The sequence below is a fragment of the Prinia subflava genome, chromosome 8, assembly GCF_021018805.1.
Source record: "Prinia subflava isolate CZ2003 ecotype Zambia chromosome 8, Cam_Psub_1.2, whole genome shotgun sequence".
Classification (NCBI taxonomy): domain Eukaryota; kingdom Metazoa; phylum Chordata; class Aves; order Passeriformes; family Cisticolidae; genus Prinia; species Prinia subflava.
This window is the reverse complement of record NC_086254.1, coordinates 580778-594991: the sequence shown is the minus strand read 5'-3', so window position 1 is coordinate 594991 and position 14214 is coordinate 580778. Positions and strand designations below refer to the sequence as shown.

Below are 14214 nucleotides of genomic sequence, written 5' to 3'. Positions count from 1 at the left end.
AAACACACCTCACTGCTCTCTGGTGTAGGTAGCTGCTCCAGTGCCTCTGAAGGGCTCCAGCCTGGAACTGTGCAAAAAAGCATTCGCCCGCCAGCGTGCGAAGGACCTGACAGAGCAAGCCAGTGCTCTCCTGGCAAAAGACAAGCAAATTGAAGCTCTGCAGCAGGAATGCCGGGAACTGCAGGCTAAACTCTTGGTAGGGAAGGTGAGACACTTGTGGGACATTGCTCCGGGGCTGGGTACAAGCGCAATAGCTGTGATGGAAACCAGGCTCCAGGAAGTGGTGTGAGGAGAATTAGTCTCAAGTGGAGGCTAAAAATAGGGGAGGGGATTTGATGTGTGAGCTGAATGGGGACACTTTGGGGAGTGTGTGGCAGAGACTGTCCAGATGTCTCCAGAAGAGTGTGTTGGGGGACACCCTGCTTGTCCCTCCATCTGTTCGTGGATCTGAGCTGCCATTTCCAGCAGTGACTAAAACTCCTTCCCTGGAAACCCCCGAGAAGCTACAGACACAGGGTGACTTTTCAAAGGGCTGAGCTGCAAGCAAGATGTAGAAGCAGGGCCTCCTTTTAAAGTGTTTTTTTGAGAAGCCAACCAGGACATTCTCAAACACCAGTCTAGATCCCAAGCCTCAAGCTGCAGCTTTTTGAGAAATCACAGCCACCATGAGACTGGTGATAACTTAGTGCCTCCTGACATGTTTATGATGAAGGCTACAAATGACCAGGCAGGGCTGGGTGTTCACTCTCCAGTGCTGGTGTCTGCTTCTGGGCTGGTGACCTGCATTTTCCTCAGTACCAGCACAGGCCATGCCAATATAGATGGTGGGATAAAGTGGTAATTCAGCTTATCCTGAGATCTAGGACTGGTCAGATGTGTCGCTCCTGCAAAGTTCTCTGTGATGGCTCTGAAAGGAGCCTCTGGAGACAGCTGGGGCTGGGTGAGATGGTTCCCTCTCAGGATGACTAAAGCAACTCGTTTTGGGCATCTCCGTTGCATCTTGGATTCCCAAACTGGATGCTTGCAGTTCAGGTCAGTTCAAATCTACAGAGTACCTCAGTAACACTTGGACCCATGCTGCTTTCCTGCTGTTTTGCTAATGCAAATGTGGTCAAGTGCCACCCTACCTCCCTGTCCTGAGCTGAGCCGAACACTTGCACTTCTCCCTGTCCTACTCATGTGGTATTTAGGTGACAAATACTTCCTCACTGAAAATGGCTTTATTTTTGTCCCTGAGCTCCTCAAATATTCAGTTTAACTACAGGTTTGAAGGTGGATGCTCAGTCTTTCCCTAATATAGATCTAGTCAGGATCAGTACAGTGGGGTGTATTTGGTGTTTGTACAGAGCTGCCCCATTGATCTTTCCTGGCATTAAACCACAGGACCAATTTATCCAGGTCTTTCTGTGCTCTGCAGTGTCAGCAAGAAGTTTCCTTTCCATTCCTTTGATTTCTCACCTCAGGCTCCCAGAGAAAGGGGAACATACCCTTTCCAAAGCACTCTGATTTTTCTAGCAGAGTGTGCTGGGCAACCTGAACCTGCTAGGGACAGGAGAGGGACAGATTGCAAAGGAATGTGACAGAAGTGGGTGAGCAAGATTCATTCCTGGCCAAGAAAAAGCAAATGGGTTCAACCCCCAGGGCTGACAAATTCAGTCACTGCCTTCCTCGGCTGACCTGGGTGACCACCTTGTCCCAGAAGGTGACCACTTTGTCTCAGAAGGTGACCCTGTCTGTGGCACCAGCAACCAGGACATTGATGCCTGAGCGGGGAATCCACAGAAAAGAGAGCAGTATAGATAATTCTGTCTGATCTTGTTTTTCCCATTTCTCTTCCAAGCAAACTGCTCATTAAATTTTAATTTCCAGCTACTTAAAATTCCAAATTCCCCTAATCTGTCTGCAGCATGCAAAATGCATTATGCCAATGAAGGGTGTTTTATGCAGAGATATGATGTGCACACTCAGAGTTTGTAATCAAATCAATTTTAATCTTTGGTATTTAAATCAGTAGAATTTTTTCAGTAGCTGTGAAATGGATCCACTCAGTTCTTTTGCAGTAGCAGGACTCACAACCTGCACCCTGGGCTGCAGATGGATTGGCCTTGTTTTGCAAAGCCATGGCTCTCAGGATGGAATAAAACAATTTCCTGAGATCATCCTCCAGTGATCTGCTTCCAACCAAACCCTGGCTCCAGTGAAATCCAGGCCGCAATTTCTTGCAGCATGGATTCTTGGAAGTGGAGGACTGGGGGGAACAGCTGCAGGGGATGGGTATAATAGAAACTGAGGGGAGGACTGAGCTTTTTTCCTACTCCCTTGTTCCCCCAGCCTCCAGAGGCTGTCTGTTAGGAATAGCTGCTTTTTTGTGGTGGGGGAAGGGAGATTTTATACATAGCCCCAGCCAATTTTGTTTAAAGAACTACTACCCTGATAGCCTGAACATGGGTCTGGCACAGAGGGGGCCCAGCTGCTCACTTCTTGAATCTATAATCAGTTCCCATTAATGCTGCCTCAGTTTCTCCCTTGCAGCGCTAGAGTAACCATGGTTCTCTCCACAAATTGCATTTATAAAGCACACATTATTTTTAGGGCAAATAAGAAGCAAACAGGGAAGGAGATTAAATTTGTCCTGGATACCAATTATGTCTTGAATTCTCTGGCTTTCCAGAGGAATGAACAATGTCTCCACCAGCAGCAGATTTATAAAGACAGCTTTTTATAACCTGACTTTGTATGTATAGACATGCAAGTACGTGTTTCTTCAGCTCCCTGAAATCTGGAAACCTTTGAAGAATCAAACAAGCTGGTGACATATTCTCCTTGGTTTTGTGAGAGTCAGATTGTGCTGATTTCCTTCAAAAGCTGCTGTGTTTGGGTCGTGAGTGGATGGGAGTGACCCCTTGTGCTATAGATAGGTGTCCATCACACATACTGTCTTGAGAAGAGAGAAATTCCTTAAAGAATGTTAGGAAACCAAATATTATCCTGAGGAAAAAGTGACCAATTCCCAGATGTTCTTCATTCTTGCAACCTCTTAAAACCCAGTGCTTCCCAGCACCCACACCAAGGAGTGAAGAAAACAGTGAGAGCTCTGGTTTGGCTGGGCTGTGAAATCATATCCTGCCACGCTCCCTGCTGGCATGTGCTGAGATGGGCCGTGCTTTGAAAAGCCCTGTACATCATGCTGGGAGAGCTTCAGGAGCATTACAGGCTGGGTTTTATCTTCATGGGGAATAATGTATTTGCATGAAGGATGTAAAGTGAGTTTTGAGGCTTTGGAGACCCAGGAATCAGCCATGCGCATGTGCCACACTACCTGGGTTTTCCCAGCCTCTCCTCTTTTGGAGTTTGTATGTTAAATGTGACTCCCCACCTTTTGGAGCTTGTCAGTGCCATGGTGCCATGGTTGGTTTTCCACAGGATGACCCTCGGTGCCTGAATGTCATCGAGTTTGACCGCCTGCTGCGGGAATCCCAGCGAGAGGTGCTGCGGCTCCAGAGGCAGATCGCACTCAAGAATTTCAAGGAGTGCCTGCGTTCCTCCAAAATGAGCTCAGGCAGTGCCATGCCCAGTGCTGCCACACGTCTGGGACCAACAAATTCCTGCCTCAAAGGTGCACCTCGACCGAAGGAGGCCTTGGGAGACCCAGCGCTGGGAGGGAGAGCTCGCAGGGAGGTGAGACAAGTGGGTCAGTGATTGGAAAGTTTGGCTATTTAATTACTCAGTTAATTGCTATTCTTAGGGAACTTCACTTGGAGAAGGCAAGGGCTGTGGTTCACATCAGCTGCAAATAGGCACCGTGCTGGTTTCCGAAGGGATGGATTCCAGCACCGGGTCTCAGGGCGAGGAGGAACGTGGATGCTGCTTGCAGCCCACACCAGCACAGGGACATTGAGCCATGCCAGGAGTTCAGTCCTGCTCGTTTTCCCTAGCACTTCCCGTGCTGTGTTTGCTGTGTTTTCCACCTAGGGAAACCAGGTAATGTTTCTTCTTTATTAGAATCATGGAAAGGTTTGGATTGGAGGGATCTTAAAAGTGCATCTCATTCTACCCCCTGCCGTCGGCAGGGACACCTCCCACTGTCCCAGGTTGCTCCAAGTCCTGTCCAGCGGGGCCTTGGACATTGTCAGGGATCCAGGAGCAGCCACAGCTTCTCTAGGCACCCTGTGCCAGGGCATCACCACCCTCCCAGTCGGGAATTCCTTCCCAGTATTTCATCCAGCCTTGCCCTATTTCATCCAGCCTTGCCCTCTGGCAGTGGAAGCCATTCCCTGTGTCCTGTCCCTTCATCCCTTGTCCCCAGTCCCTCTCCAGCTCCTCTGGAGCCCCTTTAGGCCCTGGAAGACGCTCTGAGGTCTCCCTGGAGCCCTCTCTTCTTCCAGTTGAACACCCCCAGCTCTGCCAGCCTGGCTCCAGAGCAGAGGGGCTCCAGCCCTCGGAGCAGCTCCCGGGCCTCCTCTGGACTCCGTCCAAGATCGGGCCCCCCACAGCTGGAGGCAGCTCCAGGAGCTGTCACCAGAGCAAAGGCGCAGAATTCGCCCTCGCCCGGTGCCGCCGCGCTCGGAGCCGCCGGGCCTCCGTCGCCCCTCCGCCCGCGGTGGTTCAGCCCGACAGATCCGAGACCGCCCCAGGGCGCCGCCCCCGTCGCGGCCGCGCAGCCGCCAGCCAAGGCCGGGCCGGGGCCCAACGAGGCTGCGCTGGGCCGGGGTTGGGCCGGGGTGCTGCGAGGCCTCGGACGGGGCCGCGCCGCCGTCAGGTAAGGCCGGGCTGCGCCGGTCGGCCCCGAGGCCCCGCCGGGGAGCGGCTTCCCCGAGCGCGGCGGGTCGGGCCGGGGCCTCCGCGGGGCCGGGCCGCGGGTGCCGCTGTGCCCCGCAGCCCCCGGGGCGGAAGGTCAGGGGTCTCCGAAACGCGAGCTGCGGAGGATTTGGCTCCTGGGGGCTCTGCCCGTTTCTTCCCATGTTTTCAGTGTGGTAGAGTCCCACATCCCCCGGTGGGAGATCGGGCTGCGCATCTTCCCCCCACCTTCTCTCCAGCTGCTCTCGTTTATTTTCCCCCGGCTCTTACAGCAGATGCATTGAATGTTCATTCCTTGATCGCCTACTCCAAGTCACTCCTGGATTTATAAATCCCTCTCCTTCTGCCTTTTTTTCCTTTTTTTTTCCCAGTCTCTTCCATTATTCAGTGTTCATCATCTTTGCCCTCGCTCCTTTGTGTGTTTTCTCTGTCAGTTTTGTGTTGGGGAATTAGCGTGCAGCAGCATCCCGGACACTGTGGCATTGATTTATATGATAGCATAATGAAGTTTTCTCTCCCTTTCCCCAAAGATCTCTTTACTTTTTTTTTTGTCTAAGAACCTTTTATTAAACCATCATTAGTCTCTGTAATCACTCAGTGTCACAAGGTCCTCATCACTCTTTGTCTGTGCTACATCAGTACTTGCAGAGCACAGTTCCTGCTCCCTCTTTCAGCCCTCTCATTTTTACTGAATATTTACCCAGGAGAAAACTCTCACTCGCCCTGTGGTGGCTCAGTGTCTACAGACACCTGTTAAAGGACTGCAGCTGAATGTCTTCTGAGCGCTCAAGCACGTTCTTACTGGGTCTCCTTCACCCATTTACTTGCTGACATCTTAAAAAAACTCTTTATAGATCTATGAACATGTTTTCCCCTGCCGCAATGTAGGTTTGTTTGGTTTTTTAAAAAGTATTTGCCTTCTATGCAGTTTCTATAAGTTTGCTCAGAACTGGTGTCAAATGTACAGGTCTGTCTTTCTACAGATGTTTACTGGAATATACTTAAAACTCTGGAATACTCTTAGTGCATGGCATTTGCCATCCACTAGGTATTATGTGTTAAGGCAGTGTTGGAGAAGTGATTTGCTGCACATATTGATTCAGTTCCTGCTGAAGTGAGGGATTCAGTTCGTGCCAAAGGAGGTTTTGAACCCTGGGGTGAATATTACATAATCCTGATGGTTTGGTACTGTTTGTTTTTTGGTTTCTGTAGTTCTTATAGGCAGTTCAGTTTCAGAGAGGTTCTCAGCCTTGTTCTTCATAGTTTGAGATTTCAGCCCCCATTCCCCCCCCCCCAGATTTCGTTGTGATGAAGAGGGATGCACAGATGTGTTTTTCCCTCTGCCCTGCCCTTACCTTCCTTGAATGAGCCTTACATACTTTGATTTCCACCTGATCCTGCAGGTTCTGTCAGACAAGGTGGCTTTTCTTGTGCATGTGCTTTGTTTCTCTGACTCAGGAGAGTCTGTCCTCACTGCCAGAAGATTTTCTGGCTGACAAAGTCAGCAAGGCTAAATCTGACAGCACTGGTGAAGGGAGGAGGCTGTTGCCAGTCCCTTGGCTGAACCCTGTACCATGGATCACCCCAGGCTGAAGCCCCTGAGGAAGCAGCTGAGGGAGGAGCTGAGGGAGCTGGAAAAGGGGCTCAGCCTGGAGAAAAGGAGGCTCAGGGGGGACCTTGTGGCTCTGCACAACTCCTGACAGGAGGGGACAGCTGGGGGGGGTAGGGCTCTGCTCCCAGGGAACAGGGACGGGAGGAGAGGCAATGGCCTCAGGCTGGGCCAGAGGAGGCTCAAGGTGGACATCAGCAGGAATTTCTTCCTGGAATGGGTGGTCATGCCTTGGCGGAGCTGCTCAGGGAGGTGTGGAGTGCCCATCCCTGGAAGAGTCCAAGGAAGGCCTGGACGTGGCACTCAGAGCTCTGAGCTGGGGACAAGGTGGGGATTGGGCACAGCTGGAGTTGTATGGGCTTGCAAGTCTTTTCCAAACACAGTGATTCTGGGATTCTCTGAAATACCAGTTTGAAACTTAGTATGAGCAAGGTGGTTGAAAACCAAAAAGTCTCAAAAACATTTCCACAGGGCTATTCCACAGATAAATAGGGGGACCCTTGAGGTGCTGTGGCTTGAGTGCAGGATCCCAAGATTTCCACGTGCTGATCGGTGCTCAAACTGTCAGACTCTGCAGTGAACTTTATTCCATAGATGGTAGGGAACAACGTTCATATGGGAGGTGATTTCAGAATTTTCTTTGTAGCAAAAAATGAGACATCCTTGGTAGCCTGTGTTTGAGTCTGAGCTCTTGGGGCTCTCAGGCTTTCAGCAGAAGAGCCATGAGTATAAATGTAGAGAAAACCTATGTCTTTCAAGCCAAAAATAGGTTAAAAATCACATCCTACATACAGTGCTTAGACACTGCCCTAATGACTGGCTGTACAGGGAGCTCAGACCTCATCCCATGGAACCCTCAGCACTAGAGGCATTCAGAGTAAAATGAGGAGCCCCATGTCTGGGGAGAGGTCAGCTGAAGGCTAAGGCTGAGATGATTTCATAAAGTCCTACTGCTTCCTCACGGCACAGGTTTGCTTTGATGATCTTAAAGATCTGTCCCTGAAATCTGTTTATCAAAAATAAATTTACAGTTAATGTTTAACTGGGCAGACAATGTCAACTATCAGCCGAGAACAAAACTTCAGAGGATTAAGGTGTGCTTGTCTGTGACCCAAATGAAAGGGCATTTTGTTAGAAACTTGTGTTCGAATGTGTATAGAAAGTGTCTCCTTTCATCTGGTTTGGTGGTGGCACATAAGCCATGGCACTGCTGACATTTCAGCCCTTCCCAGCTGCCAGCAGAGGTGGGATTTGTTGATAGTGTTTGTCTGCTCTTCCCTGCCCTTAGATTCTGACGTCTTCTCTTATTTCTGCCCTTTGTTGGCTATGTTCTCCCTTCTCCTCTCTGTGTTGCTTTGGGGAGGGCCTTGAAAGGTGGTGCTTCTGCCTCTCATTGAGTCCTTAGGTGAGGCACAAATGGGAGCTTGGATCTGAGAGCTTCCAGGAGCCCACTGTTCCTCAGGGGTGCTTCAGTCAAGCTGGGCTGGTTGACACTGGGCTCCAGGAGATTCCCAGCGCAAGAGATCTCTGGCAAGGTGTCCAGCTTTAGTGGTGCAGCTAAGAGATCAGGAGTTCCCTGTGGAGCACTGCTTTCTTGGGTGGTACTGCCAGGAAAGTCCCTTTTCCCTTAGCATGCTCTGTAGTCTCAGGATGTCTCTGAGCTCTCTGGCATCTCTTCTGCTTTCAGGTGGAAGCAGGTGTGCAACCACTGGGACCTGCCTCTGAAGGACATGAAAATTTTCCTCCCAAAAATGCTGTAACAAAACAGGAGAGCAGCAAACAGATACAGCAGCTGGTGAGTTGTGAACCTGGTTTGGGGGAAGGAGTGTGCTGCTTTCTTATTTTCATTGGGGGTTTCACATGTGCAATACAGAGATTTTGAGGACCAAAGTCTTTTTAGGGGCAGCTGCTCTGCAAAAGTGGGAAGCTCAGAGAATCGGTAGGAAAACAAAGGCCATCTGCGTGCAGGATGTTGCTGGGTGGCAGCTCCAGGTGTTGGGCTAGCAGGGGAATATGTCACACTCAAATGAGAGGGAAATATGCCAGTAGGTTCTGTGCTGTGCTTGGTTTAGACTTAGTTGAAGTGGGGACAGATGTGGATGAGAAGTGTCCCTTGTGAATTATTCCACCAGTTAAGACAGTGCACGAGGAGGTTTAGCAGCTCCTGTCCATCTGAGGGGTAGTGAGTAGCTGTAGATCAAGAGCGTGTCTGTGCTGTTAGGTGTCACTGGAATTAGAATAGGAGCTAAAATAGCACAGCTGGTGTTTAAAGATGAAAATTGTATACAGCTCTGTTGTTTTGTCCCCCACACCTTGTCCTCTCTACTGTTCTGTATAAATAGGAACAGTCCATGCATGTGGGAGCAGAACTGTTTCCAGACTGAGGGCCTGGGGAAGAGAGGAATAGTTGTTTTATTTTTTGATTTTCCTAACTTTTAGAAGAGTCTTCCTTGGTTTCTACATTGTTTAAGTTTGTCACAAAGAGATTTTCGTAAGAAAATAAAAATAACTAATACACCACTGGGTTTGAGAGGCTGGGCTTGAATTTCATATGCATTGTAAGAGCATAGCCTTGCTGATCTACTTCTGCTTATTTCATGCAGGAAGTTGAACTCAAGAAAAAGCGCAAAAAATGTGAAAACCTTGAGCATGAAGTGAGGAAAAAGCATAAAAGATGCAAAGAACTAGTAAGTGTTCTTGTTGTCTACTGTTATGAGCATAATGGGAGAATAGGAGGTAAGCTGTTGCGTGCCTCTTATGGTTTCTCTTCAGTTCATCTTAATAAGGAGTCACCAGTGTTTCTGTTTATTTGAACAGTGTCAAAAAGGGCTCCAGCCCTTAAGGCTGTGATTGTTTATTTAGTCCTTCAGCTACCTGTGGGCCGAGTACAGCTACACAAATCACTGGATGAAATTCCATGGCCTTTGCTAATTTGGGGAGATACTTAACCGTTTTCACAGGCACTCCTGGAAGGTATTGAAATAGTAATAACACCATCCCACTGTCATTTTCTTGTGCTTCTTGTTGGCTGAAATCCTGTGTAATTCTAGGGAGGTTTGCAGCACATAGCAGAATATCTGGATTTCCCCCTTCTGTTTCTGCTTTGCTTTGCTCAAGAGATCACAGATGGGTTTGGGTTGGAAGAGACCTTAAAGGTCGTGCAAGTCCAACCCCATCATCCGGCCCAGGGCTGGGTTGGGTTTGAGCAGTGCTGCTCAGTGTTGCTTCCCAGCCCTTGGGCAGCATCCCACCAGCATCCTGCACCATCCGGAAACAGGAGCAGTGGAGCTGCTCTGCAGTATAACCTGGGGGAATTAGACAGAGGACCTTGGTGTAATTCCTGCTCTTTCTGGACAGGAGATCCAGCTGCAGGAGGTGCAGAGTGAAAATGCACGACTGGCTGAGGAGAACTTGCAGCTGAATAAGAAGGCTGGGTGGGCAGGACAGGTAAAAGCAGTGTCTTTGTGAGATTGGCAGCATTGGCTTGTGCAAAACTCTACTGAGAAGAACATGGTGTTCTCGAGTTTCCAGCTCAGTAATGGTCGTGTGCTGATCTGGGCTTCTGTTCTCCACTTCTTCTCTGGACAAATGTAATGCACAAGAGTTAGAAAGTCATTTGTCAATCCTATGTGTCAATTTGTCACCATGTATAAGGCTTTCTCCATATTTAATAACTGCTATATGTGGAAATGTTTGTCTTTGCTTGCATTGCTGGTAGTTGCCAAGCCATAGTGCACCCTGGAACCAAAAATTCCTTGTGGTAAGTGGAGGAGGCAAAGACGAAAAAATTTCAGCAGGCTACTGAATTTTCTGTCCCCTTCTCTGTGTTTAATCCTACCATGTAGGATTAAAAATGCTTATAGATCTTGTGTGTTTTTTTTTTTTTTTTATCTTTTCGTTATGTAGCCTGTTCCCATCCCAGTCTCTTCCTCCTTGCAAAAGGGGAGGGGAGATGAATCTAGGGAGAAAAGCAGTGTGCAAATAAAGTGTTACACATTGAGGTTGATACATATGCTCATTTATTTGTTTTAAGTGAAAACCTGAGGGAGAGGAGGTTCCTAATTTTGGTATCATTGCCAACAGAAAGCACAGAAATAAACTGGTCTGTCTTTTACAAGGAACACCTATGGCTGCTTGTGCTCACTGAAAATCGTTTCCCTTCAGGTTGAATCTGAGAATGCTGACCTGAAACTGCAGGTTGTTTTAGTGACTCAGGAACGGGATTCAGTAATTCAGACGAACCAAGGACTCCAAACCAAGCTGGAGCATCTAGAGCAGGTGCTGAAGGTCAGTAGGATCCACATGGCTGGAAGGACTGTCCAAACACCTACTGCTGGCTGCCTTTGAATGGCACTGGTTGTCTGTTTGCCTTTTATGAACGTTCTTTTGTCTCTGTGCTTCCATGGGAATTCTGCTTCTGTAAGACCCTGGGCAGAGGTGCTTTGGAAAGGCTGCTTCAGGGATTTGGGTGGGAGATGAGGTGGCCATCACTGATTTGAGGGTTTTCTATGGCAGTGTTGCTCTGCCTTGTGATGGGAATTTCTTAATTTGTGCAATGATGACATGAAATACGGGTGCTGGTTTGGCTTTGTGGCCACTGGTGTAACACAGGACAGGGTTTCAGTAGTGTCTCCCCTCAGCTGTGTGTGCCTTGTCCTGCAGCACATGAGAAATGTGGCTGAGCGGAGGCAGCAGCTGGAAGTGGAGCACAAGGAAGCACTGCTAGTCCTGCGGGAGAAGCAAGAGGAGGTCCGGCGGTTGCAGCAGGTATGTGCCAGGGGGTTGTTTTCCTCTCTGAATGGACTCCTGCACTTTGTTTCCTTTGGAGGTGTGCATGGAGGAGGTAGATGTGAGTTTACAAGGTAAGAATGTCTGAGTCCAGGTGAACTCTGGTATCTGAGCAAAGTGAAGGGCTTTGCTTTTAAATGTCAGTTCTGACCTCTCACTGCTGTATGTCCAGAGCCCAGAGATATTTCCAGACTGTACAGTGGTTTAAATCATAAAACAATGGAATCAGTAAGATTGGAAAAGCCCTCCAAGATCGAATCCATCCATTCCCCCAGCACTGCAAGGCCATCACTGACCCATGTCCCCAAAAGCCACATCTACACAGCTGTTAAACTGCCCCAGGGATAGTGACTTCACCACTGTGCTGGACAGTCTGTGCCAGGGACTGTGAAGAAATTTTCTCAATATTCAGCCTGAGCCTGCCCCTGCACAGCTTGATGCCATTTTCCCTTGTCCTGTCCCTTGCTCCCTGGGAGCAGAGCCTAACCACCCTCTGGCAGCACCCTCCTGTCAGGGAGCCAGAAAGTCCTCCCTGAGCCGCCTTTTCTCCAGTCTGATCCCCTTTCCCAGCTCCCTCGGCTGCTCCTCACCAAGCACCTCACTGGTGCTTCAGTCTACAGTGGACTACCAAGGTAGGATGATAGTAGAAGTGAACTCAGGTTGGCTGCTTTCTGATTTACTCCCTTCCTTATTTTCCCTTAGGCGCAGGCAGAGGCAAGAAGGGAACATGAGGGAGCAGTACAGCTTCTAGAGGTAAGACAGAAAGAAACAAGAGGGGTTAGTGGCTCCAGATGTGGTACCTTTTGTTTATAATACCAGTTTGGGTGCCCTGGGTTTTGTTGGTTCTTGAGCAAAATGCTGTAATGCCTTGATTGGATGCAACACGTTGCTGCAGTGAAAGTAATATTTGGGTCAAAGTTCAGGGAATTATATCCTGGCCTGCTCAGTCCTTAGATCGGTTACTTCATTCAGATCACACCCAAAAACTCTTTTAGGGATGCATTTAGTAATCAAACTCAGATCTGCCTGTTCCATTTTCGAGCATCATGTGCAAGGAGAATGCTTGTGTCCATGGGATTAAAAATTTGTCTTGTGTATGTGTACTCTGTTTGTTTTATTAGGGAAAAATAAAAAATTATTAGCTAAAAATACGAAAACCTGAACATGAGGAGTGATGAAGCTTGAGGTAGCTCCCTTGTCCCATTTGATCTAACATGCACACAGGGAATGTGCTTTGGCTAGTGGCTGACATTGTACCTGTGCAGCCTGGCAGATGTGCTGAGCACTGCTTTGAGGTTGATTGGCATCAGCTCAGTGTCTGTCAGGGTGACTGTGGAGAAAACATTGGATTCCTGGAGCTCCAAAGGCACAGTGCCAGACCCTGGAACTTGATGTGACAATTTAGTGACTGCCAGAGGGGGTTGAGTTCGGTGTGGTGGCAAGGGAAGCAAGGGAAGCATCTTCTCTCTCAGAGGTTTTCTGAGCACTGAAACATCTGAGATGAGCAAAAGCTCTTACTGTACCCCCAGACAGTGAGATCTCTTGGGCCGGTGCTCCTGTCTCCTGTCTCTGACGGTCAGGGCTGTCAGAGTGAACGCCCTGTGCCCACCGCTGTGCAGCTCTGTGGCTTTGGGAGCCCAGGACTGTCGATGCAGATGGGAAGTGTCCTTCGTGGAGGAGATTGCTCCATGAATGCAAATAGCACCAACTTTGGGTGGGGCCTGTCCAGTGTCTGAGCTGTAGAGCCCAAGAGTGCTGGGCTCCTGCTGAACAGGATTGAAATGTTGTAGGTTGGGTGAGTACTGGGGGATGTGACACTATATCTTGTGCCCTTGCCACATCCCTTTGGCGACCTCTGCGTTTGGCTGCAGAGGTGGGATCAGCTGATACAGGTACTGCTGTACATCAGCTGGTGTTCAAATGGATTCTGAGCAGCCTTTAGGGGAAGGGAGTGTTGCTGTAGTTCTGTTTCAAGGCCATTGGAGCAGCCTGGTCTAGTGAAAAGTGTCCCTGCCCATGGAACAAGATGAGCTTTTAAAGTCCCTTCCAGTCCAAACCCTTCTGGGATTTGATGATTCTATGATGTTTGCCAAACATTTTCTGAACTAACTCAGTGAGGGGTTGGAGAAGCTACTTAGGTTTAAACCAGACATCTCCGTGTGCAAAGGAAGAAAGAGACAGTCCTCTTATTCTGTGTTTGAAGGTAATATTCTTCTGCAAGGGTCTTATCAGTTAAATATTCTTGCTTTAATGTTACTGGTACAGAGATCACAGAATCATTGAATGGTTTGGATTGGAAAGTTCATTCAGTTCCACCTCCTGCTATAGGCAGGGACACCTTCCACTAGACCAGGTTTCTCAGAGCCCAATTCAACCTGACCCTGAATTTTATAAAGTGGACCAAAGAAAGAGGAACTGTCATTAAAAGCCAGTTTAATGCAGAGCAACAGTCATTTAAATTACTTAGCATAGTCATTCTAGAACACGAGTGTATGGCATAATTAAAGGGTTCAAGGTACCTGTGCTATGTATTGTTTTTTTTACATGTGCTTGAATTGCTTTTTGATGTGATATTAATGAAGAATGAGTGTAGTCCATTTTCCTGTTTGAAGAGTTCTGTCCCATGATAGTCATAAGTAGAGCTTCTCTCCTTGGAGATGTTCAGAATTGGACAGAGCTCTCGGCAGCCCTGCTCTGGCTTGGATCAGGTGATCCCAGTGCCCCAGGTGATCTCCTTCAGCCTCAGGTATTCTGTAGTTCTGAGATAAGGCAGTGACAGGGATGAGGAGAGTATGGAATGTGTGCAGAAATGCCATGGAGAAGAAGCACTATGTTGGCTTAGGAAGAAAAGCTTGAGGGTTATGGTTGTGGGAATGAGGGAGTTCAGTGGTTCCAAAGTACATGAGACAAGACTTCAACTGCCTTTGACACTGCATAGATACAAAAAGAGACAGCCTCCTTCCAGGAATCCAGTTTTGTTAGGAAATGAGGGGACCAGAGCTCGTCTTTGCTTGTTTTCC

The 14214-nt window shown here is 48.6% G+C and overlaps 1 protein-coding gene across 1 annotated transcript in view; it reads left to right on the top strand.

Moving 5' to 3' along the window:
* Positions 1-14214, top strand: part of TSPOAP1 (TSPO associated protein 1) — a 66656-nt gene that overhangs the window by 16082 nt on the left and 36360 nt on the right. Inside the window, exons 4-11 of the mRNA XM_063402319.1 lie at positions 29-205; positions 3424-3678; positions 8094-8201; positions 9010-9093; positions 9764-9853; positions 10571-10693; positions 11069-11173; positions 11897-11947. Of these exons, the coding sequence (XP_063258389.1) occupies positions 29-205; positions 3424-3678; positions 8094-8201; positions 9010-9093; positions 9764-9853; positions 10571-10693; positions 11069-11173; positions 11897-11947 (993 nt within the window). The remainder of the gene's footprint in view (positions 1-28; positions 206-3423; positions 3679-8093; positions 8202-9009; positions 9094-9763; positions 9854-10570; positions 10694-11068; positions 11174-11896; positions 11948-14214) is intronic.